This window comes from Sceloporus occidentalis, unplaced genomic scaffold (genome assembly GCF_023333645.1).
Source record: "Sceloporus occidentalis isolate IW3139 unplaced genomic scaffold, rSceOcc1.0.p SCAF_21, whole genome shotgun sequence".
NCBI lineage: Eukaryota > Metazoa > Chordata > Lepidosauria > Squamata > Phrynosomatidae > Sceloporus > Sceloporus occidentalis.
In genome coordinates, this window is record NW_028317001.1 from 10,235,795 (window position 1) to 10,262,429 (window position 26,635).

The 26,635-nt window shown below is 43.4% G+C and overlaps 2 protein-coding genes across 3 annotated transcripts in view; one reads left to right on the forward strand and one right to left on the reverse strand.

Moving 5' to 3' along the window:
* LOC149301585 (uncharacterized) overlaps positions 1-26,635 on the forward strand; it is a 339,201-nt gene that overhangs the window by 26,880 nt on the left and 285,686 nt on the right. The gene's annotated exons all lie outside the window — the stretch shown is intronic.
* LOC149301586 (uncharacterized) lies at positions 14,763-22,183 on the reverse strand. 2 transcript variants are annotated; one of them, XM_089484178.1, is made up of 4 exons: positions 21,790-22,183; positions 20,724-20,890; positions 19,805-19,925; positions 14,763-16,793 (listed from the first exon to the last, which is right to left on the reverse strand). In XM_089484178.1, exons 1-4 carry the CDS (start codon positions 21,839-21,841, stop codon positions 15,574-15,576), a joined length of 1,560 nt encoding a protein of 519 aa, XP_089340304.1. In that variant the 5' UTR covers positions 21,842-22,183; the 3' UTR covers positions 14,763-15,573. The 2 variants fall into 2 exon arrangements, with proteins under 2 accessions (XP_089340304.1, XP_089340303.1); XM_089484177.1 differs by having other exon boundaries at positions 19,796-19,925.

A 26,635-nucleotide genomic window follows, 5' to 3' on the forward strand; every position in this document is an offset into this window, starting at 1 on the left:
TGTCGTAAGGCCGGCATCCAAAACGGCTCTTATCTGAGAGATTTTGTCTGCAAAGTAGTTATTAAAAGCATCACAGCAGGATTTTGTTGGTTTCAATAAAGAGTTCTAATAAAGGGGGGCATTTGAGTCAAGTCCCTTACCACCCTGAATAGCTCTGCTGGACATGAATTTGCAGACGCAATAGATGCAGAGCAGAAGGACTTCTTAGCTGCATTTTATCAGGTATGGGTCGATATTTCTGCCAGCGGCATTCTAGCCGTTGTCCTGCCCTCTTCATTATTTTGAAATCTTAAGTATACTTAAGTATAAATAAAATAAAACAAAATTAAAAAATAAATAAAAGCATAGTGCTTTCAAGAGTATCCTCTTATATCTACGCAGATAACTTTAACGTTTATCAGATATCTTTGTAATCTTAAGTACCTCATCTATTTACTCCCTCGACCAGTAACTGCATAGTATTTCCTCTAGTTCCTTTCACAAGTTTGTTGTTCCAAATAAGCCTGCACCGGATACCAATCCTCCCTGAATTTATCTAGTGAACCAGATTTGATCAGACAAGTAAGTTTATCATTCTCCATTCAATCGTAAGGTTTCTCTTCCCAATCTCAAATACCCAGTATCTCTGCCTCTTTCCATCTTCTCGCGTATAACAGTCTGGCAGCAGAGATCCAATAAAACAAAATCCTTCCAAATTCATTTTCCATTTCTTTACTAAGTATTCCAAGTAGAAATATCTTAGGATGTTTTAGTATCTTTATTTGAAGGATCTCTGACATAGCTGCCTGTATTTCCCCCCAGAATTGTGTGGCCTTCCAGCAGTTCCACCAGATGTGTCTCATGGACCCTCTTCCTTCCCCACATTTCCAGCGTCTGTCGCTTGTGTCCTTATACATATGGGCTAGTCTGATGGGGGTTAGGTACCACCTGAACGGCATCTTAAAATATTGTTCCTTCAGATCCATAGGGAACCTATGTTTGAGCATTTTTGGCCAATTTCCCTCCCATTCCTCTAGTAAAATGTTTTCCCCGCAGTCCTTCGCCCATTTTGCCATACAGTCTTTAATAGTCTCTGATTCTGTGTCTAAGGAGTTCTTTATATAACTTGGAAATAATCTTATCTTCATTTCCCAGTAATATCTTTTCTGATTCTGTTTCTGATTCTAACCCAGATAGGCCTTCTGTCTTCTTCTCTAAACTTAACTTTTCAGAAGGTTGTCTATAAATATGCCGCTGATACCTGAGACCTTGTGATACCCATCGTTCAGGGGATTTCATAATAAGGTCACCTAATTCCTCTTCTCTTAGAAATCTCTTATACGTTACCCATCTTCCTTTCGCAACCTCTTCTCTTTGATAAAACGCCTCATTGGTAGAGACCCATAATGGGATCTTCCTATTAATATGGTTTGTAAATTTCTGCCAGGCCCTAAACAACGTTCTTCTGACAAAGTGGTTCAGAAATTCTTTGTTGGCTTTCACCTTGTTGTAAAACATATATGCATGCCAACCAAAGCAATTATCCACTCCTGATTGTAAAAGTTTTCTGTTTCTTAGAGTAATCCATTCCCTAAGCCATCGTAGACTAGCTGCATAAAAGTAGATTTGTAAAGATGGTAAACCCAAACCTCCTCTTTGCGTGTTATCATCTATTAGAGATTTAAATCTGATTCTAGGTCTTTTCCTGCCCAAATGGATTTCTGCAGGTCCTTCTGCCGTTCTAAAAATGGTTTGTCATTAAGAAGGATAGGTATAGTCTGAAATAAAAACAGTAATTTAGGCAGTATGTTCATTTTAACTGCCCTGATCCTTCCCAAGAGGGATAGGTTGAGTTTAGCCCATCTATTGGGATCTTGGTTGATATCACCCCATATTTTATCGTGGTTGTTTTTAAAGAAGTCTCAGTTTCTAGAGGTGAACTCAACAGCTAGATATTTGACCTTTTTTCCTACTTTAAAGCCAGTCACCTCTTGTAGATTTTCCTTATCATTCTTTTGTTAAATTCATTGGTAAAATTTTTGTCTTATCCCTGTTAATCCGGAAATCTGAATGCTGTCCAAACTCCTTTAATTTATAAAGCAGGGGATCAACACTTTATATTGGGTCGGATAAGTTTATCACCACGTCGTCCGCGTATAGTTTAAGTTTGTACTCTTCCTGTTTTATTTCCAAGCCTTTGGTCTTCTTATCTCCTTTAATGCTAGTACTCAGAGTCTCTAAAGTGGCCATAAATAACAAAGGTGAGAGAGGTATCTCTCATTACAAGTAACGCCTTTGCTTTCACCCCATTAATAATAAGTCTCACTGTTTGTTTTCTATAGATTGCGTCTATCCAGTTGATAAAGTTATCTCCTAGAACCATTTTTCTTAAGGTTTCCAATATGAAGTTCCAATTAACTTCATCAAACGCCTTTTCGGCCTCAAGAAAAATTATAGCTGCTTTTTTATCTGTTTTCTTCTCATAGAAGTCTATAATATATATTAAATTCCTTGTGTTGTTTCTAAGGTGCCTTTTTGGGAGGAAGAAAGTTTGGTCTTCACTTATGGTTTTTAAAAATCTTTCTGCTAAGACCATTACGAAGATTTTGTAATTGTTGTTAAGGAGAGAAATCGGTCTGAAATGTTTCACCTCCAGCAGCTCCTTACTTTCTTTAGGAATCAGTGCAATGTCAGCTATCTTCCAAGAGTCAGGCGTTCTTCTTTGTGAAAGTCTATCCATGATTTCTACAAGGGTTTAATTAGCTCTTTCTGTAAGCTCTTGTAATACATTGCACTTAGGCCATCTGGCCCTGGTGCTTTGGATGCCTTGGTTTTACTTATTGCTTATAGCACCTCAAGAGCCTTTATTGGTTTATTAAGTTCGATCCTCTGTTCTTCATCAATCTTTACTACGTCTTTTCTGTCCAAAGATTCTTGTATCCTCTCCTGGGAAATATATTCTTCTTTGTATAGATTTGTGAAATATGTTTATAAACATTCTTTCATATGTTTTTGGTTGGAATGAATCTTGTCCCCTTTTTAACACTTGAAAAGATCAGTTTCTCCTTTTCCTTTTTCAGTTTCCATGATAACCATTTGCCAGGTTTATTAGCATTCTCAAAGTGTTTCTGTTTGATGCATCTTGATTTTTTCTCCTGGTCTTCTATTAGCCATCTGGATATTTCCTTTTGTATCTTCTTAATCTGTTGTTGAATAATTTTGTTTTGGGGGTGTTCTTTAAGTAATTGTTCCTCATTGTTTAATTTTTCCTGTAGTTCTTTCCAATTCTTTTCTCTATTTTTGTTTCCTTTCGTAAGATTGTTTCACAGAGAAACCCCTCATTACCTCTTTGCTTGTGTCCCAGACGATCTCTGGGCTGACTTCTCCATTCAGATGTTCTTCAAAGAAGGATTTAAGTGGGTTTGTTTTTGCTTTATCTAGACTTTTTCCGTCTTTTAACAAAGTCTCATCTAGTCTCCATATCAGTTCCTTAGGTTTATTCTTCAAAGACAAAAAAATTGGGTTGTGATCCGATAAGATTTTTGGTAGGGTTTCTACTGCTTCCACCATTTTGCTAATAGTTGGGGAAGTCAGGAACATATCTATTCTCAAACAAGATTGATGGGTGTTTGAAAAGAACATAAATCCTTAGACAGACCATATTGATTCTCCATTACCTTCTAATGTGAAGGCTTCTTTTAATTCAAATAAAGATTTTGGCAATTTCTCTTGCTTTAAGTATATTTTGTTGTCTGCTTTTCTATCTATCTGGGGGTCTATCACCCCTTTCCAATCTCCCATCATTAAGGTCCTATCGCACATACGGTCTGGCATTTGTTTTTTCATTTTTCAAAATAAAGGTCTTTATTGTCTAAGGGTACATAAACTCCCACCATTAGGATCTTTTGGTCTTGTAAAGCAACTTCTACACCAATAAAGTATCCATAGGGGTCTGAGAATACCTCTTTAGATTCTGATTTATCCTTTACATATATTACTACACCTTTTTTCCTCTTTTTTGAGGCTACTATGTATTCTTTCCCCAATTTGGCATTTTCCAACTGTCTTATATCCTCTTTCTTTATATGGGTTTCCTGAAGGCAAATTACATCAAGTCTCTGTTTTCCTAAATAATGAAAAAAATTACCTCTTTTTGGGGGCCTGTTAATTCCTTTAACTTTCCATGATAGGATATCCATCTTTTCCCATTTCATCATCATATTCTCCATCTATATCATCTTCTCTTGTGTTTGGATCTGGTTTCCTAAGCAATTCTCCTTCTTCTCTTTCTTCTTCTAAGCTCTCTTCCTCCTTATCCTCTTCTCCTTTTCCAGGGTTGTTTCTTTCTTCTTTCTGTCTCCGTTATTAAGTTCTTTTTCATTCTCATGTAGAACATTTCTTGCTTTTTGTACCGAGTTGATTTGGTATCTTTTTGGCTTGAATTTAAAAGAAAGACCCTCAATTAGTTCCCATTTGTAGTAGAGTCCATTGCTGCGCAAAACCTTAGTCAGTGGTCCATATTCCTTCCTCTTCCTTAACAGTTTCCCAGAGATATCTTTAAACAATAACATTTCATTTTCTTCCATTTTGAATCTTGAATGAAAGTGTTGTTGTAGAATTGCTTCTTTCATTTGAGTCCTAACAAAATAAATCACGATATCTCTGGGCAGTCTCTTCTGTTTTGTGACCCAGGAGCTTACTCTAAACATCTTGTCCACCTCAAGGAGAAACGTTTCATTATCTAGGTCCATAAATTCAGCCAAGGCTGGTATTATCCTTTTATATAGATCTTCTTCTATTTGGGAAGACCTCTTATTCTAAGACATTGCTCCCTAAATCTTTGCTCTAATTTAATTTTTTCTGCTGTATCTTCAGTATGTTCTTCTGTTAATCTCTCTATCTCTTTTCCCAATTTTTTATATTCTTCCTCCAGGAATGTCACTCTTTCCCTGGTTTGTGTTAATTCTGATGTTATCTTTTCCAGAGAGTATTTATGTTAAGCAATGGGGTGGACATTAAACCAGCAGAATCCCCAGACTTTCCCTAGTCTTTAAGCTGAGTCAAATACATTCGATGTGGTCCATCATACGGATAGGTACCCTGCTCAAGGCAAGATTGTCTTCATGGACCAAAGGCACTTCCCTTACCTGCTCATTGATGGAGAACCCGGCTGGTAAGGCCTGATCCCAGGTGGCGGAGCTATCATCACCAGCCAGGTCTCCGTGAAACAAGCCAGGTCAGCCTCTTTGTCCAGTAGGAGATCATGGACTATTTGTGTTGTATTTTTGACTGACCTGGCATTACACAACAGCAGGGAAAGGATCTGTGGTTGGTTTGGTATGCTTTCCAGCCCTTTTGGGATAGCAGGGTGAATGGAAGGGGAGAGAGATATCAGTCAGGGTCCTAATTGCAGCCCATCTTGCAAGACAAAAGGCAGTACTTTGAAAAAGGAACAGGTTGTATTGAAGAAGATACATGCAACAGAAGTGACTTTTTTGTCAGGAATGAAAGAGAGTATAAACTTACCACTTTTATAACCATATCAATTAACTCCACTCCATTAACCAATAAAGCTTATTAATTGGATAGCCCTTTCCTGCGTAGCGTCCTCCCATCTGGGATTCTGGCAGCTTTTCTTAAAGCAATTAAGCTCTCATGTGCCTTTTCTCACCCACGGCACCTGTGGCCTTGGACCACAGAACTCAGATACACAACAGTTTTCATTAACATTATGGCTTAACTATATAGATAGCTATCTATAATATAAAACCCTATCAATCTCCACATAATAAGATGCCATATGAAAATATAAGCACAAACCCATAGCAACATAATACATTATAAAAATACCAATAACTCTCTATGTTCCCGCTCCTTTTCCAGAGACCAGTCTTTTAAACTCAAGCCTCTGTTAGAAGGGTGATTCCTGCACATTCCACTCCTAGCAAAGAAGCACATTCTTTAGCCATGATCTCCCTACCTCTTTCTAGTATCTTCTATTAAAGCACATATTAAAACATATTATTTTAACCCACCATAAATCCCATCTATCTTAATTCTACCCTAACCCTAACCTATAACCCTTATGGCATGAATCCCTAAATGAATAAATGCATGAATAAAGGGATTCATGACATATTGTGCCTTCAGGCTGGTGCTCCTTACTTGAATGAGACTGGCCCATTGTGATCTCAGGCCGATGCTCTTTGCCTGAATAATTGAGATGGTACTACTGTGACTTCAGAGGGGTGCTCTTTACGTGAAGGATTGGGACTGGCCCATTGTGTGTCAGAAATAGTGTATAAGGGTTCCGTCATAAAGGGTAAAAATATTAGAGTTTGATTATTAGAGTTAAAGTCGTAGTTATAGTTGCAGTTCTTAGTAGGCAGTGTAGAGTGATGGGTTATAGAAAGCACGTAATGGAAAATGATAGAAGGACAGATGGAGTGGCTTTTAGATGAAGGAGGGTGTTTGGAGAGGGGCTGGGGTTGCAGCTGGAGACTGGTTATCAAGGAGGAGTGAAGCTGGCTTGGGAACACCGCTCTTCAAGGTGAGGCTGTCTGGGAGAAGGGAAGTATAGACAACCTTGGTATCTATGCAACCTCCACTTGTGTTGCTTTGGCTTGAGAATTGGGGGCAGGCTTAGGGAGGGATTGAGCAAGTTCCTTTGGACTTCAGACTTTGCAAAAAGGTGTTAATGGATGTTTCTACCTGGATTCATCAATAAAGCTTCTTTTGTTTCAAATGAGTTTGATTTTTTGAGCACAGGACTGACTCCAAATCTCACCATTTGCAAAGTCTCACAGTTTTACCTCAAATGGAGATCCAGGAACAAGAAGAGTTCTTGGGGAACCCGGTGGTTCTGGAGATCCTGGTGGTGGAGGAGCAGGTGCCTTCTTCAGAGGAACTAGGGCCAAGCCCAAGACTAGGAAACCTCCTGAAGCTCACACCATCCAGGCCACCACTGGAGGATTTGGGTTTCTGGCACCAGACTGGGGAAAGGAAGGCCGTCAAGGGGCAGAGTGAGAGCCTGGGACCTGGCAGTGGGGGAGTCCCTTGATAGCCGCCCCAGGACAGAAGAACCCCAGGTAGACGTTTATTGAATGGAGGAAGACAAACAAATTAAAGGTCCTCATGAAGTGGATGGTGTCCAAGTTTAAGATGTGGAGGAGGAAGATGCCAGAGGCGAACCAAGGGCAGCTGATGCTCCTTGCCTGAAGCATTGAGACTGTTCCATTGTGGTTTCCAAATCCTTCACCATTTTAGTCGCCTTCCTTTGGATGTGCTCCAGTTTCTCAACATCCTTTTTGAATTGTGGACACAAATTTCCTTTCTGAATTGTCGACACAATTTCTGACCAGAGCAAAATAGAGTGGCACTATTACTTCCCTTGATCTAGACACTATACTTCTATTGATGCAGCCTAAAATTGCATTGGCCTTGTTAGGTGCTGCATCACACTGTTGATTCATGTTCAATTTGTGGTCTATTTGGACTCCTAGATCCCTTTCACACGTAGAAGTCTCTCGTTGAGCCAGGTGTCCCCCATCCTATATTTGTGCATTTCATTATTCTGCCCTAAGTGCAGTACCTTACATTTCTCTCTGTTGAAATTCATTTTGTTAGCTTTGGCCCAGCTTTTTAATCTATTGTGATCATTTTGAATTTTGATCCTGTCCTCTGGGGTATCACCTACTCCTCCTTGTTTGGTGTCATCTGCAAATTTGATAAGCATGCCCCCATTTCTGTCATCCAAGTCATTGATAAAGATATTGAATAGCACTGGGCCTTGGACAACCCACTGGTCACTTCAGGATGAAACGGAGTCATTGTTGAGCACCCTTTCAGTTTGGCCGGTCAATCAGTTACAAATCTATGTGATACTTACCTTTTCTAGCTTGTTTCTCCAGGATAGAAGTTGGTGAGAAGCCCAAAGAGGCTGCAGTGCCCTGAGTATCCACAAGAGGGCGGCATTGTATTAGGAATGTTCTTTATTGATAAAACTGAAGTCTAAGGGGACTAATGTGATTTTCTCATTGGCTCCCCATTCCTGAGGGGGCGTGGCCTCCTTCCCTTTACGTGGACCTTCCTCCGCTCCCATTGGCTGCCTATTCCCCCCCCCCCCTCGGTTGCCCTGAAAGCTAAAGGACCACTGGAAGGAAATGGGGGGGGGGGATTGCAGCGCTACATCATGAGAAATTTGCAACTGGGGGGTTTGTGGTGGTGAAACAGAACAGAAGCAAAGCTGCATTCCCCTCCAGACCAATTCGGAGTGGAATCGGAGTGAACTTGGAAGCGATTTCACCAAAATGAGGGTCACTTTGGAATCACTGCGGAAGCCCCTCGGAAGGAGCCCCCATAGAAAGGAATCGCATGTGATAACACTCACATTATCGCCTGAATTCGCATAGTTGGACCCGCAGTGGCTTCGGATCTGAGCTGCAAAGAGCTGCAAAAACCTCAGTGTGATAAACACAGTCTTTGAGATTTCACAGGGCTCTGTGGTTTTGGGAACAAGAAGCTAATTACCATAATTGTTAATAATAATAATAATAATAATAATAATAATAATAATATCCCATTCTCCCTCATAAAGGGACACAACTGAAATTACAAGTTTAAGAAAACAAACTCTCTTCTCCTGGAGTTTGCACCCATTGCTCCGTCTCCCGGTCTCCTCCGCTGGGAGGAGGGAGAGTGTGGAATTCTGGGAAAGGCTGGCGGTTGGCTTGGAGCCTGAATAGGGTTCTAGAAGGCTGGTGGCTTTGACCGTTGGCTGCTTAAGAAGAAGAAGGGCTCCTTTTGGGTTTCCTTGGCAGGAAAGGGAAGGTGGGGGCCTTGAGATGGCGATGGGGGACCCCAGAATTTGGTTCCTCTGTGAGAAGGATGGCTGAGGGGAAGAGCTCCCATTTTGGAGCCAAGGACGGGGGTCTGGAGGGTCTTCTGTAGGAAGGCAGCTTTGGGGGCTGGAAGCAAGGAAGCCTCCCTCCTCCTCCCGTCTTCTCCAGGTTCCAGGCCTCCTCTCCTCTCTTGGGAGTCTCTGTGGGGCCCTGAGATTTTGGAGAGGGATCCAAGAGAATCAAAGGGAGGCTGGGACCAAGGAACCTCAGAATATGATTAAGACTGCAAGGTTCTTTCTGAGGAAGGAGAGGCAAACTAGGAGAGGCTGCAGCTGTTTGCTTTTGCCTGAGCCTCTGGGAAGGGCCCCTCTTCTCCTTTCTCCTTGGTTGTCTTCATGGAAGGCAGACTCCTTTTGCCCTTTGGATTCAGTTTGCAGCAATGGCAGTGAGCTCAAGAGAAGGGGAGAAATGGCAGGAGGAGGAGGAAACTGTGGCCTTTGAAGAGCATCTGAAAAAGTGGGAGGGCAGAGGATGAACCAGGGGAGGGTCCCTGCCAAACTGGGAGAGTTGGAAGGCATTCAGAAGGACCTGGGCCTGGAAATGGAGGAGGAGAAGGGGGCTTCTAAAATGACCTCCATAGATGAGGAAGGTGGGCCAAGTCCATGACATACAATGTCCCAGTGAAACAATGTCCATGATATAGGAGCCAGTGTGGCCTAGTGGTTTGAGCATAGTGGAACTACGACTCTGGAGATCAGTGTTTGATTCCCAGCTCCAACATAGAAACTCTCTGGGTGACTGGGCAATTCACACTCTCTCAGCCTTAGGAGAAGGCAATGGGAAACATTAAATATAGACATTTAAATATACAAATTGCTATGGTTGTTGTTACTGGGTTGTTGTTATTGCTCTTTATCTATACATTATGATTTTATGTAGATTATTAGAAGAAAACAATAAAAAATACAACCATTAAAATCAATCAGTCACATGAGTCCTACCCAGCCCTCCTCCTATTGACATCTTTGGGAGTGATGAAGGCTGGGGCCAACCCTAGGACTCCAATCCTAGCCCCATTTTCTGGAAATTAAGGGGTTGTTCAGGCCACCCCTTTTAGCGCCAGATCAGGGCCACGGCAAACACACTGCTTTGTGCAGCTCCTTTTTGCACTATGATAAGGTTATGCTGTGGTCCTGATGTGGCCTTTCCATGGTGCAAAAAGGAGCTCCTTTCTGCACCAGGGAAAAAGTGCCATATCTGCCAGCAGTGATGCTTTTCTGCACTCCTTTGGCACTGCGTCATCTGGAGTAGTGCCAGAGGAACGCCGTGACATCACCTGCGATGTGGTGCAGTGTGCAGCGTCACACCAGCATGCGGGAAGAGTCAGGGAGTGCGCTGTGCAGACGCCATCTTTGCCCTCATGCCGGCTAATGATCCTGGTCTCTATGCCCCAAAAGGCCCATTGAACTGTCTTAGTCTTCCAGCATTCACAAGATTCTTTCTCTGAGGGTTTGGAGGTGAGACTAATAATAATAGTAATAATAATAATAATAGTAATAATATCATCAATAATTTATATCCTGCTTTCCAAAGGATTTATTTTGAATTTTAGGGAAGGTTCAGGTTTGATTTGCCCTTAGTGCTTTTGAATTGTATTTTCGGTGGTCCGTGAAAGATTGCATAAATGTGTGTACATAAAAACACTTTGTATTTTCTGTGGAAAGAACAAGATGCTTCCAAAGGAAGGGAGAGAAGAGAAACGACACTCAATTCCTCCTTTGTGGAAGAAACTGGAGGAAAGAAGACCTCCGGAAAGGTTAGTGTCCAGACTTCCCTTTTTTGACTCTGGAGCCTCAGGAGAGAAAGAGAAGCCTCTGTTCAACTGAGGCCTCCGAGAAGGTTCTTGAACATTATTCCCCACAGTCACAAGCAGCACAAAATGCCTGCCGGGACACAAAATGTTTGAGGGATGGTGGGAGGGACGGGGATTCCAGCCAATCAGGGCCAGGGATGGTGGCAGGGACTGGGATTTTAGCCAATGGCAGCCCCTCAGAGTGTCCTCAGGAGCCAATCATGTGTAAAATACATATCACAAAAACATCACAAAGTATAAACATTTCAATTACAGTAATCGCAGGGCATTTAAGCTTTTATGAATGAAAGTAAACATATATACAATTATAATTATATATACATGCTGATGTTGACCAGAACCTGGGGGATGTATACATGCGCAGGTGCATCCATGTGCATTCATATGTACCCGCATATTTCTCCATTCATTTGCTTATGTTTAAATTGTACGCAAGTAGAAGAATATATATAAATGTGTGTGTGTGTGTGATCCAACATATATGTGTACATGTGCTTGCATCTCTCTCTCTCTTTCTCTCTTTCTTTCTCTCTCTCTCTCTCTCTCTCTCTCTATATATATATATATATATATTTAAATACGTGTATGTACACATGCACACATTCAGACAGATATCTATGGGTATGTATAGATGTATCTATAGGTGTTGTATGTAAGATCTATCTATATATCTATATCTATATATCTATATATATAGATAGATATGTAGGCTCATAAAGTTATAAGTCTGAGTGCACTTAGATAGAGATGCCTACACACACGCACACACACACACACATATATACATACATATACATATATACTGTACACACACACACACAGATGTACAGATGTATATACACAAACACACATGCACACATACATCTGTTGTTGTACATTGTTTTGATCCGTTGTTCCAAGTGATGCTGGAGAAGAGGTCCTGCCTCCAGCGGAACCAGAGGCTGCAGTCCTCTGCAGGAGTCCCTTGCCCAATGCATCGCTCACCTGGAGGGTCAGCACCAGGAAGGTCAGTCCCCCCACCTTCACAAAGGCCCCATTCCCACTCCCTCATTTGCCCTGGATAGAACTGGGCAGATCTGGGTGCCCCATATCGAATCTCCCCAGAAACAAGTTCGTACTACCCTTTACCTCAATCGAGGGAATCTACCCCCTGAACTTGACCCGATCATGACCGGGGCTGCGTTCATATTTGCCGGCAGCAGGGAAGAGCCAGTTGTTTTCAAAAAGAAAGGGTCAATAGTCCGCCTTCAGAAAAGCCACACTAAGGGGGATTTGCCCTGGATCTCTTGTGCAAGCCCCTAATCAAGTTGTGTTAAAATCGGCGCGAGTGTGAACTTTTAAACCGGTTTGGGAACCGGGGTAAAATGTAGTCTGAATGGCCCTTATATTTAAGGGTGAAGGTAGCAAGAAACAACAAGCAAAGTCTAAACACTTCCTTTGACCATTGCAGGGAAAGCGAGGTTTATGCAAATACAGAATGACATCACTGCTACGGAAGGCTCTCTTGACCAATCAGAGAGCAAGATAAAGGTTCTTCTGGAAGCTTCCGTGAAAAGGAGATATAAGGCCTGAGAGACCAAGAGACAGTTGGGGGAATTGTGTCGGTTGGAGATCGAGAGAGAGAGTAAAAGAGCGGATCTTGGAAGTTAGACTCAGAATTGGACTCTTAGGTTTATTTATTGTTTTAATAGCTTGTATGAATTGAATATTATATACTTACAAATATTGTACCTGCAATATTCTTAATATCTTGTGTGACTTATATTTCAGTTATATTTTGTTATTTATAATGAATACCTCCTTAGAGTATCTACTACTCAACGCTCCTTTTACACGTGTTTTGGCTCGATTGATGCTTGGGAAGATCAGTAAAGAAGGAGAAATAAGGTTCCTTAACTGGTCCCAGTGTAGGTTAAGGGAAACCCTTTTATAATTTACTGGGTGGCGGCAGCGAGATTTAAGGAAGTTAAGGGTCTGCTGGGCTAAGAGCCATAATGTCTGAGGCGGTTTACAGACTGCCCTTTTGGGGCGGCCTCCACCCACCCCTTTCCCTGACAGATCGGGGCCTCAGCTGCCACAGCAGCAGTTCTGACGCCTTGATCCGCCGCTTTTCCAGGCAGTGGGGAAGTGGCAAAATGGCACCTCCCCGCAGCCTGGATAGGAGTGATCTTGGGGCTTCAAGCCCCAAGGACACCCCGACAGCGGCGGGAAAATGGAGAATGGGCCTCTCAGCCCCTTTCTCCTTTGTATTGCTGATGCAGCCATGTAAAGGTTGCACCAGTGACACAAACCAAGGAAGGAGCTCCGTTTCAGAGCTACTTCCGGTGCCGCAGAAAGGGCGCCACATGTGGAGGCAGTGTGGCCGTGACGTTGTAATGGTGATGCCCATGGAGAAAGGGTTTCGCCATTACAAAGTACTAGGGTTGCGTGCAGTCTGGAAAAGACGCCCTGAGGCAACCCTAGTACAGGAAATTATCACAAGGTCAGAGGCAGTTAGAGCAGATGTTGAACAATTAATTAAATTTATAGGAGATTACCAGAAGAGATTCATCTTGGGTGCCTTTTTAAAGCCTTCAAGACTGGTGATATATCGGACCTCTTCCGGAGGCTATTCCATAACTTGGGAGTGACAGAAAAGAAGGTCCTCTGGGTAAATGCAGCCAGTCTACTTTTTAATAGTAAGTTTTTACCAGAGGTCCTTAATGTATGGGGCAGATTGATGGGAGATGGAGATCCCGTAAGTAAGCTGGACCCAAGCCATGAAGGTCTTTAAAGGTTATAACCAAGACCTTGTACTGTTCCTGGGATATTAACAGGCAGCGAGTGAAGGGACTTTAGAATGGGTTTAATATGGTCACCTCTAGAACTTCCAGTGACAACTGCGGCTGCTGCATTTTGAATTAAATGAAGTTTCCGGACTTGGTGCAAGGGTAGCCCTTTGTAGGCCACATTGCAGAAGTCAAGTCATGTGGTTACCAGCATCTATACCATAGTTTTTTAGGTCTTCAGGTTCCAGGAAGGGACACAGTTGGTGTATCAACTGAAGCTAATAACTGGCACTCCTGGCCATTGCATCTATCTGGATCGACGGATCCAACAGCACCCCCAAACTGCAAACACAGTCCTTTAGGGAAAGTGTGACCACATCCAGGACCGGTTGACAAACCTTCATTCCCAGATTAGGATACCCAACAACAAGTACCTCCATCCAGGAGGGAGGGAGCTCTTAAAAGCCCTTTTTACCTTTGGATCCCCCTCCCCTCCATGGCCATGCCTCTCTCCAAGGGTCCCCCTGCCCTCTCTTCTCATAATAACCCCCCAAGTACTTGGGCCCCAAGGAATCCACCAAGGAGGGGGCAGGGAAGGAAAGAGGGAGAGGAGGCCTGGCAGGGCCCCTGACTTTCTTTGGGGGGAGGAGATCGAGGTTTCCTTCCTTCTTATAACCCCTCAAGAGCTCACCAGAAGAACCTCCAGCCATTCCTTTGAATGAACAAGGGCTCTCCCCATTTCCCCCCTCCCTCAGAACAGACTGTGAGGGCAACAATGGCTTCAGTGGCTAAGACTGCACATGCACATATACCCGAAAGGTCCCTCCTCAGCATGCGCAGGCATAACAAGGCCCTTGCTGCTGGTGCTGCTTAGTCCACTTGCGGCCTTTGGAAGAAGGGAAGGAGAACACCCTTCCTTCCTTCCTTCCTTCCTTCCTTCCTTCCTTCCTTCCGGAATGGAGCTCAAGCTGCGGAGATGTACTCAGGAGGGAAAGGCTGGGAAGACTCTGCTTTGTACATATAGCTGTGTCTCTCTGAGTGTGTGTGTGTGTGTGTTTGCCTCTGTTATTATGGAGCTGAGGACTGAAGAGAGAAGAAAGGGTCAGTTTTGTGCAAATTCAGAACTTCTCTGCATAAAAGAGTCCAGTGTGTTGAAACAACAAAGAACTTTATTAAGAACACTCAGGCGGGGTACAGGCCGCCAAAAACAGATGCCTCTTTGGCGCCTCTCTCTGTTGCGGAGGACCACCGCAGCATACAAATTGTGTGGCACTGCTGCACAGCAAAGAAGGAGCTCCAAAAAGTGGCTTTTTGCGGCACCGCAAAGCGCCAAAGATGGCAGGATTACGTCTTGGAGGTGGCGCAACTGCGACGTAATCATTGTGTGCGCCATATATATGGCACTGCACAACTGCAGCACCTACATGACGTGCTAGGGTTGCGGGACGTGTGCATGCGCTGCCCAAGGCAACACTAGCAAGTCATGGACGTGCCGCAAAGGGTCCGTCTGGACAGGAACATAGTCAGAAATTCTGTATTTAAGCCAGAACTGCCCACTCCAAAGCAAAGAATAAATTAAAACACCCAAACCTAAAACTCCACCCTCTTCCAAACCTACCCCCTACCTCCAATTCCCACAGTCTATGCCTCACAGGTAACAAGCCCCCCTTTGCCATTCCCAGAAAGCAGTCCTTTCTGTTAATACCGCCCCCATCTTTCTTCAGCAAACATCCCACAAATTCCAAAAGCTATCATTCCCACAACTATTCTAGCCAACTGCAAGAAATCCCACCCATCTATCTAGCTAACTTATTCCACAACCCATAATCCCCAGTCAAATTTAAATAATCAAGCTATGATTTATACTAATAGCAATTATACCCTAAACATACAATATAACTTTAAAACGTAAGCAGACATATGAACACACAAAATCACAACGGACTTCTCTTATCACCACTGGCTTAAAAACATATTCTTTGTAGTCTTCCTTGACAAAAATAATATTAATTCACTTTTGGGATTTGTGTGGCTTCTCTCCTGTGTGGCCTTTCTGATGTCTCACTAGGTCTGACATCTGAGAAAAACATTTCACACAGTGCTGGCATTTGTATCAATTCTCTCCAGTGTGACCTTTCTCATGTGTCGCTAGGTATGACTTTGACGAAAAACATTTCCCACAATGCTGGCATTTGTATGGATTCTCTCCAATGTGACCTTTCTCATGTGTCGTTAGGTATGACTTGGACGAAAAACATTTCCCACAATGCTGGCATTTGTATGGCTTCTCTCCTGTGTGGACTCTCTGATGTGTCACTAGGTATGATTTCTGAGAAAAACATTTCCCACAATGCTGGCATTTGTATGGCTTCTCTCCTGTGTGGACTCTCTGATGTGTCACTAGGTATGATTTCTGAGAAAAACATTTCCCACAATGCTGGCATTTGTATGGCTTCTCTCCTGTGTGGATTCTCTGATGTGCCACTAGGTGTGGCTTCCAAGAAAAACATTTCCCACAATGCTGGCATTTGTATGGCTTCTCTCCTGTGTGGACTCTCTGATGTTCCACTAGGTATGACTTCTGAGAAAAACATTTCCCACAATGCTGGCATTTGTATGGCTTCTCTCCTGTGTGGATTCTCTGATGTGTCACTAGGTGTGCCTGCTGAGAAAAACATTTCCCACAATGCTGGCATTTGTATGGCTTCTCTCCTGTGTGGACTCTCTGATGTTCCACTAGGTATGACTTCTGAGAAAAACATTTCCCACAATGCTGGCATTTGTATGGCTTCTCTCCTGTGTGGATTCTCTGATGTGTCACTAGGTGTGCCTGCTGAGAAAAACATTTCCCACAATGCTGGCATTTGTATGGCTTCTCTCCTGTGTGGATTCTCTGATGTGCCACTAGGTGTGGCTTCCAAGAAAAACATTTCCCACAATGCTGGCATTTGTATGGCTTCTCTCCTGTGTGGATCCTCCGATGCATGACAAGGATTGACTTGTAAGCAAAACGTTTCCCACAATGCTGACATTTGTAAGGCTTCTCTCCTGTGTGGACTCTCTGATGTGTCACTAGGTATGACCTCCAAGAAAAACCTTTCCCACAATGCTGGCATTTGAATGGCTTCTCTCTTGTGTGGACTCTCTGATGTATCACTAGGTGTGCCTGCTGAGAAAAACATTTCCCACAATGCTGGCATTTGTATGGCTTCTGTCCTGTGTGGACCCTCCGATGCATGACAAGGATTGACTTGTAAGCATAACGTTTCCCACAATGCTGGCATTTATGTGACTTCTTTCCAGTGTGGATTCTCTCATGATTCAAATGTTCTTCTGTAAAGAAGGACAGTAACAGATAAGACTGAAAATCAGAGTTAAGAGAGGAGAGTGTTACCCCATGATTTAGCCCTCATTAAACCCTCCTTATTTGAGATAAAATTAATAAAGTTGCTGTGAGGAACCCAAGCATGACTCTGCTGCTTATGCCCCTAAATCCATGGAATGGTGATATCCTTACTCATAGGAGCTAGCAAAGAATGGGGACTGCCTTGAAGGAATCCATGGAAGCAGATAGTCAAAGGACTATTGAAAATTTTTTTCATTAACCATGTGCAAAAATACTTTGATTGACAGGTGAAATCATATCTTGTGAGACGGCCATAGAGTCCTGAGTCAGAGCCCAAGGCATGATGGAAGCAAACTGCAGAGGTCATTTCATGCTGTTTAGCACCAGGAGATGACTCACAAGCAATACAGTATGCAGCTTATTTGCAGATTAACATGGATTGGATTGGAGTTCTGTACAAGGGATGGTGAAGTTGATGGAAGTCGGAGAAGAGAGCTTGCAAATATTTGTATTATTTTGCAACTCAAGAGAGAGTTTAAAAGCCATTTAAACCTTTTTGAACACTCAGTTTCTGCCCCGAAGCAACAATTACAGTATAAATTTTTGCCCTGGCTGGCTGTTCTTTGACATCAGTAAAATTACAGACAGTCTGTGGGTTTACATGGCTAAGCACCTCAATGCAGTCGCCAATCCCACTTGTCGCAGGAGCTCCTGACTTCTCTTCCCATTTCGAACCCTCAGCAATTGGAATCCAGATCCACCTAGGTAAATTATTACCATTATGAAAGTCTTACATCTCTTCACCACTCCCACCTGTTATCACGTTCTTGTGCATGTGTGTGAACGCTTATGCGTGTGCGTGTTTTGCTTTTCCCCTAAATAAAACATAAAACCTAATTCAAATGCCTTTGGAGTGCTGTGTGCTTCCGGCCTGGTATAGATGGGCTGAATCCCAAGCTCGCTCTTGACACAACAAAACTATATCTCTCTTTTCAGCAAAGTACTAAATTCCCCTAAAAGCATAGCACTTGCGGGTGTCCTCCCCAGACTCAAGCATTTTAGGTAACAAAGGGCCTCTGGACTCAATCATGAAACTAAGCAAGCTCAGGTAGGAAAAAGAACATTAGAGAACAAGCAGGTTTTGTGTCTCCCTTTCCTACCTTCATAGATATTACTCATAATTGCTAAATGTAACCCCTAAATATGTCTGAAAAACAAGGATTTGAGCTGGTTCTCACCAGTTCACTCAATCCGGTTCTTAAAATCTGTCAGGTTGGTGGCTGCCTCCCAATCCCCAAGGCCCCTCTCCTGGCCCTTCCCAGAGGTCCCTTCCTCTCCGCACAGAGCTAGGAGATCCTGGCTTTGCTCCTGCCTTCCCCTCATGGATCCCAGAGGCCTGATCCTCTTCCCTTTCTCCCTCTGCTCTCCCACCTTCCCTCTTGCTCTTCTGCACTGCTTCAGCATTTCACCTTCACCAACTCTTCCCTGCCTTTCTGTTTTTTACATTCCCCCCATCTCTCTATCACAGAGTGTGTGTAATGCATAAAAGATACACTTTGAAGCCCATTTTTGAGAAAGGCAGGATAATCAATATACAAATAACTCATTGGGAAAGGCAATGCAAGGGGGCTGGGACCTGAATGCCCATTTTAGTGAAGGTCAAGTGCCAGAGAGCAGCCTTAAAACAGCCTTAAGACATCTCTAGGACAGGGATGGACCACTGTTGGGGATTGGGGGGGAATCACATTGCCCCCCAAGGGATCTCAGGGCCACCCCACATTGTATTCCCTTTGGGGGTATAAATAACATTTTGCCCCTCAATATCCAACAGCATCCATTTGGGGAAATGGTGTCCATTTTGCCACTGTTCTCTGAGCCATTGCAGGGCCAAGGGAGGCATTTTACCCAATAAGCCTCTCCAGAGACTCAAAAGGCTGGAAGAGGGGCCAAAAATCCAGGAACCTTGGTCAGTGATTGGTTGAGGAGCATTTGGTGCCAAAAAGCATTTATCTCCATGGTTCCTACTCACCAAATCCTAGAACTGACATTTTAAGATCCTTAGAAAGTGGAGAGCAATAGTGCCTCACTAAACTACAAATTCTAAGATCTCACATAAAGTTGCTATGACAATTAAACAACATGTCAAAGGGATCTAGGAGTCCTGGTAGACCACAACTTGAACATGGGTCAAAAGTGAGATGCAGCAGCTAAAAAGGCCAATGTGATCCTAGGCTACATCAATGAGAGTATAGTGTTATGGCAGGGGTTTTAACTGGATGGCTCTTCTAGTTTCTTTCAACTCTGTGATTCTATGTTATAGATTCAGGGAAGTAATAGTACAACTCTATTCTGCTTTGGTCAGGCCCTCACTTGGAATACTGTGTCCACTTCTGGTCACCACAATTCAAAGTGGATGTTGAGAAGTTGGAGTGTATCCAAAGGAGAACAATGAAAATGGTGAAGGGTTTGGAAACCATCAAGCCCTATGAGGAGTGGTTCAGGGAGCTGGGAATGTTTAGCCTGGAGAAGGTAAAGAGTGGATATGATAGCCCTGTTCAAATATTTAAAGAGATACTGAAGATGGAGCAAGCTTACTTTCTGCTGCTCTAGACTAAAGGACATGGAACAATGGAAGGAAGGCATAGGAAAAGAGGTTCCACCTAAACTTCCTGACAGTAAGAGCTATTCAACAGAGCATGGTGGTGTCTTATTATTATTGTTATTATTATTATTATTATTATTATTAGTTTATAAAGCACTCCTTCTTTGAAGGCCATTAAAGATCTTTGAAGGTCTTTAAACAAAGGCTTGGTGGCCATGTGCTGGGGATGGTTTAAATGTGTATTCCTATATGGCAAGGGGGGGAACCAGATGGTCCTTGTGGTCCATTCCAGCTCTATGATTCTATAATTCTAAAGTGGAATCATAGTGCCATGATAATGTAGTATGAAAGGCCCCTCACTCTTCATAGTAAGGGCAATGAATTCACCTTCCTTACCCACAGAGGCCACATTCTCATAATTCTCGATCATCACATAATTGTACATATGTTTCTGCTTCTTTGTCAACAGTTTCCATTCATCCTCAGTGAAATATACCGCCACATCTGCAAAGGTCACCTGCAATAGAAAATAGCCCTCTTCCAGAGAATGACAAATAAAAGGGGGGGGGGGGGGAGCACATGATGCATCCCAAAATTATTTGCTCACCTCAGAATTTAGTCCAGTAAAAAAGCTACTGCCTTTGAGATCTAGTGTGTCTCAAATTCTTTCAATATAATACACAATATAATAAACAATATAATTTATGCCATGGCTGGGATATTGATGATGGATTAGGATACTGACTATCCCAACATGTATAGTACATTTAGCCATTTGTTGCCAAATTTCTGAGGCAAATGTCATTTTTAAAAAGCAGTTCTGGGGAGCACTGTGGGTTTGAGGGCCACTGGGCCACCTCCAATTTAGATCCTGAGACATTCTCCCATATCCCCCAACATTTCACACATGGAAAAAACAAGACACACGAGGACAAGCAACACCAGAAAGTGGTGAAGATGGTCAAAGTTTTTTATGGGGAAGATCACACAAGCGGGGAAGAAGACAGCAGTTTGCTTTTGCCTCAGACTCCTAGCAAGGGCAAGTCCCTGACCCCTTCTTTCTTCTCCTCTCCCCACTTTTGAGTTGATGGGGTTCAAAATCTTTGGTACTCATTATGCAGAAATTGAAGTGAGCTGAAGAAGGAGGAAAGTAGTAGTAGGAGATAGAAATCAGGACATTTTCAAAGCCCCGAAATAATAGGGTGATAGAGGATTAACCAGGACTGTCTCTGCCAAACTCGGACGGTAATTTATTTGCTTCCTTTCATAAATTGGCCCAGCAGTGAAACATGAAACTAATAGGATAGCGACTCACCAAAGAGTTCTTGTAGCTCTGCATCCTCTTTCTCTTGGAGCCCAGCTCCCTCGGCTTGGCCTCTGTGTCGGCCATCAGGTGGGCAGGGGTTCCTGGTTGCCCTGCACTTAGGTCACTTCCAGCAAGAGAGGCCCAAAGCCGTGTCCAATGATGCTGAGAGGAAGTTCCTGAGAAAAGAGACTAGAGTTAAGATTGGCTTGGCAAGAAACCCTGCAGCACTCAAAGACACAGAGAACAGCATCCTGCTGGTGACATACGCAGGTGACATATGCCTCCTTTGGGCCAATGCAGAGGTGAGTATCCCCTTCCTCCCTCTGCACCAAACAAAGCACCCTGGACCTAGCATAGATTCAATGCAGCTCCCCTACACAACAGATACTCCATGCCTTTTTAGAGTGGTGGGGGATTAGCAAATGGGGAATTGGAGAGGGCTCTGGTTATGTCCCCGTAGCGAGATGTGAAATGAGTCCATCATTAGCTGAAACCCCCTGACCGCCACAGTGGCCCTCAGAGGAAGATGTCTTCATTTTGCTCCCAGCTACATAAGCACAGCTGGATGCTTCTCCAGTACCTCGCACCCAAGACTCTCATCAGGCATGGAATATGCAGGATGGCTTTGACAACTCTATCGTTCTACCTAGGTCAGTGAATGGCCAGTTGTAGCCTCATTCCACCAGGAGCTGGAGCTTAGAGGGTTCTGCTGGGTTAGCCTGTCTGGTCTGGTGGCCCTTCATTCTCCCAGAGCTCTCTCTTCTCAGGTTGCTCCCCTTCCATGGGATCCAGCCCTCCCCCCAGGATCGGGGGGCACCAGAGGACTGAGCTGATGGGAAGGGAGCACCCAATTTTCATGGCAGCCTTCTGTATGCAGAGAAGTCACAATTCTGAGAGTGTCTCTGCCCATGTGGAGAGTGCCCATTTTCCACACTGTCTCCTGTCCATCTTGGCTTGGGAATTTCTTGTTCTAGCCACATGCAGGACTAAATCCTAGTCTGTATCCTATCCTTTGCTTAGTCCTAATCAGACAAGAATCACTGAATCAGTTGGATTTACCTATAGGTTGACTCACCTATGGGTTCAGTGGATCTACTCTCTTCAGTTAACCCAGAGGATTCAAGCATCCTCAGACTTTTAAATGCTGGAATGCTAATTCTTCCATGCTATGTCAGCATCACTTATGAGAATTAGACTTCCCTTTCATGCAGAGGAGGAGGAGAAGGACCTGTTTTATGTCCCATGTAGGGATGTTCAAGTTCCCGGACTGGATAAGACCTGCATTACTTTATGGATCTCATCCACTGCCTCCCCACATACTTCCCCTCTTTTCACCCACACTGGTGAAAATCATTATTTCATTTTTACAATGAGACCATTTATCTGAGTGTAACTGCTGTGTTTATGTGTCAGTCATAGAAGGAGCATGAGGTGTGCATCTCCTGTCTTTGTTTCCTGAAACCACACACAAATTGATGCATGTACACTTGTATGCATTGTATCTAAATGGATGTATTGTCAAAATCACAATTTCTTCACATTTCCTTTTATATTTTTCAAAAAGATGCACACTGCTGAATGTGTTGTACTTAATATATCTATAAATATATAGGTATAATTATCCATAAATATATAGGTTTAAGATTAAAGATTGCATCCTGGATTATGCTCATTTTTGGGAAGTTAAGACGTGTGTAAATTCATTTTATAAACCCAGTGAAATAAATATTTCACAAAACTCTAGTAAACAACACGTACACACACAGTCACCACATAAAGGACTCACTGGCGCTCTGTGTGTCTGGGGTCTGGAAATCTCACTTCCACCTTCTGGGAAGACAATGCTGCCAGAGACTGAATTTGGGACTCAGTGCCTGCAAAGCATGGGCTCAGTCTCTGAGCTGCAACCCTTCCACGCAATCCTGGACTGAAACATTTAAACAAAGGTCCTCTTCCAGCTCCAGGAATAAAGACCTACCTTCAGTACAAAGACCCTGATTCCTGGAGCCCCCGAAAGGGCTCTTTTGCAGTCCTTTATGGCCGGAGCTTCCCTGGGTCAGAGGCCGTCTCCTCAGCCGTAGAGAAGGGTTGCTCTGAGTGCGAAGGAGGAGGAGGTCCACAGGGCTGAGGGAGGGAAGGCAATGGGGAAAGGTCAGTGCCAGTGGCCATGGAGGGCAAAAGGTGACAATGCCTAGGAAACTCCCCTGAGTCCCAGCCATTCTAGGCATGAGTGGCAGGAGTGAGTCCAGGGGGTTGAGGGGGGTCTCCTTTCCCAAAGTGGGGAGGCAAGGACTGGTTCCCATGGGACTGTGGGCTCCATGACCTCTTGGCAAATCTATGGGAGACGCTGCCTGAAAGAGCATTGGAGGAGTCTCTGGCTGGATGGCCATCTCTTCGGAGGACTTGGAGGGCAGAATGGGGCTGACTGTTTGGCCCTTGGGGCTCCCTTCCAGCCCTAGGAGCCTATGAAGCCTACCTTACAAGGTTGTTGTGGGAGTTAATCACAAGGCAATTACTACACAAGAATGGCCACCTTTTAGCCGCTTACAATACAAATATCCATACAATACAAGAAAAACATGTTTCATGATATCCCAAACCCTTCCTTAAAGTCCCATCCAAAATAAAATGCCATTAAATTACTGGGCAGTTATTAAAAACAGGGATAGTAGTCAAAGCCCAATGTTTGTGAAGAAGAATAAGAATAAGGCTTGTATTAAAACTCTCCTCCTCATTTCTGATCCCTTTTAAAACCCATGTTCCCCAGAAGGAACAGAGCTGTGTAATAAGAAAACCCTCTCAGAAAAGAGACACAAAAGACACACTTCCTTCCTTTTGGCCCAAGGATCCTGGCTCTTTCTGACTCTGGAGCCTCAGGAGAGAAAGAGAAGCCTCTGTTCAACTGAGGCCTCAGAGAAGGTTCCGGAACATTATTCCCACAGTCACAAGCAGCAAAATGGCCGCCAGAACACAAAATGTCTGCCTCTGCCTCAGCGCTTGGCAGTTTGAGGCCTTCAGGGAACCCAAAATGGAGGATGAAAGGGCCCCAAAGTCGGAAGGGATCCCAAAAAGGATTTCCCAACCTTAAAACACCTAAAAGGTTTCCTGATGCTATAATTTAGAGACTCCCTGAGGCAGTCTATATAAGTAACTCTTTATAAGTCTTTGTAAATAAATAAAGTTATGAATAATAATAAGAAGAAGAAACATTAACCAAGAGCTATTTCTCCCTGTGGCTTTTCCCTCTGAGGCCTCTGCACATGCCCAGGAGCCCCTTCTTCTTCTCCTTCTTCCCCTGAAGAATCCTCCAGAGGCCTCTCCTAAGCCTTCCTCCTCCTCTTCCTCAGGCCCTTCCTCTAAGACTCCCTCCTCCTGCTCCTGCTCCTCCTCCTCAGGCCTCTTAGCCTTCTCCTCCTGCTCTGTCCCTCCTCAGGCTCTTCCTTCCTGAGTCTGGAGGATTCTGTAGACGAGGAAGAAGGAGAAGCTGAAGAAGAAGCATAAGAAGAATGCACAGAGGCCTCAGGCAGAGAAGCCACAGGGAGAAATAGCTCCTGGTTGTACCTTATTACTATTAGTAGTAGTAGTAATATTAAATTTTATTTATTTATAAAGACATATAGAGGCGGATTTAGAAAGAGTGTTTCAGGGAGTCTCTATATTATAGCATCAGGAAAACTTTTAGCTGTTGTTAAGGTTGGGAAATCCTGTTTGCCCTTTCATCCTCCATTTTGGGTTCCCTAAACGCCTCAAACTGACAACTGCCAAGCGCTGAGGAAGAAGCAGCCATTTTTTCTTCCAGCGGCCATTTTGTGCTGCTTGTGACTGTTGGGAATAATGTTCCAGAACCTTCTCTGAGGCCTCAGTTGAACAGAGGCTTCTCTTTCTCTCCTGAGGCTCCAGAGAGAAGGAGGCCAGGCTCCTTGGGCCAAAAGGAAGGAAGTGTGTCTCTTCGTGCCTCTGGTCTTCCATTTTGGAAGAAGCAAGGAAGGAAGGATGGAAGGAAGGAAGGAAGGAAGGAAGGAAGGAAGGAAGGAAATAAGGAAGGGGCCTGTGGGGGTTTGAGGAAGGGCCAGTGGGGAGGCTGGGCTTTGGGGGCTGGGAGAGAGAGTTGGGAAAGAGACCCTCCCTTTGGGCCCTAACTGGGGGGGTCCCACCGGTCCTTGCCTCCTTCTTTGAGAAAGGAGACCTCTTCAGCCCCCTGGACTCACTCCTGCCACTCATTCCTAGAATGGCTGGGACTCAGAGGAGTTTCCTAGGCATTGTCACCTTCTGCCCTCCATGGCCATTGGCACTGACCTTTTCCCATTGCCTTCCCTCCCTCAGCCCTTGGACCTCCTCCTCCTTCGCACTCAGAGCAACCCTTCTCTACGGCTGAGGAGACGGCCTCTGACCCAGGGAAGCTCCGGCCATAAAGGACTGCAGAAGAGCCCTTTCTGGGGCTGCAGGAATCAGGGCCTTTGTACTGAAGGCAGGCCTTTATTCCTGGAGCTGGAAGAGGACCTTTGTTTGAATGTTTCAGTCCAGGATTGTGTGGAAGGGCTGTAGCTGAGAGACTGAGGCCTTGCTTTGCAGGCATAAAGCCCCAAATTCAGTCTCTGGCAGCAATGTCTTCCCAGAAGGTGGAAGTGAGATTTCCAGACCCCAGACACACAGTGCACCAGTGAGTCCTTTGTGTGGGGACTGTGTGTGTACATGTTGTTTACTAGAGCTTTGTGAGGTGTTTGTTTCACTGGGTTTATAAAAAATAACTTGCACTTATTTTTATCGATTTAGAAAAAGCCTTCGATAACTTAGGATGGGATATGTTATTTGAGCCACTTCAAAAAATCGAAATAGGAGCTTCTTATTTAAGATGGATAAAGGCAATGTATAAAGATCAAAGAGCCAAACTAATTGTTAACTATAAAAAACAGAAGAATTTAAGATTTCTAAAGGTAAATGGCAAGCTTTCCCACTATCACCCCTTTTGTTCATTCTGATCCTTGAAGCACTGAATAATAGGATAAGGTTAGAAAATAAGATCAATGGATTAAAAATTAAAAACAACTGAGTTTAAAATGAGAGTCTTCTCAGACGACATTTGTATTCCCTGGAGAACCCAGAAAAGAGCACAAGGCAATTGATGGATGTAATAGTGGAATTGGAATATGTTTCAGGACTAAAAGTAAAGAGAGACAAAACAATATTAATAACAAAAAATATGGGGGAAAGGAAGAACAAATCCTGGAAGAAATTAGTGGATTTAAAATGGGAAAGAAAGTTAATTATCTAGGAATAAATTTAACAAATAAAAACTCATATCCATTTCAGAATAACTATGAGACACATGGAAGGAAATCAGAAAAGACCTAGAAAAATGGGGGAAATTACACCTATCGCTATTAGGAAAAATATCACTGATCCAAATGAGTTTCCTTCCTGAAATACTGTTTCTGTTTCAAGCGATACCCATCATCCAGAATGAAAAACCCTTGAATCTATGGCAAAAGGAAATCTCAAAATTTATTTGGAATTAAAAAAAGAGCCAGGATAAAAATGAAAATACTTTGTGATGACAAAAGTAGAGGAGGACTTTATTATGCTGCTTGTTGTTTAGTTTGGACTACAGAATGGTTTATGTCAGAGAATGAACAGTTGTTATGTCCGGAGGGTGAACATTTAAGATTTGAGTGGCATGGATTCCTAATTTACGGTAAAGAGAAAGTTCATAAAGAAAGCATAAATAATTTCGTTAGAAAAGCTCTATTGAAGATCTGGGGAAAACAAGTGTAGAATATGTCCAAAAATACCTTTATGGTGTTTGCTGCATGAGGCTCTTTTTGGGAGGAAAAGTGTCCAGAAAACTAAATGGTTGAGATACAAGGATGTACTGAAAGAATTGCAAGGAAAACTAGAGATCAAAACACAAGAAGAACCTAAAG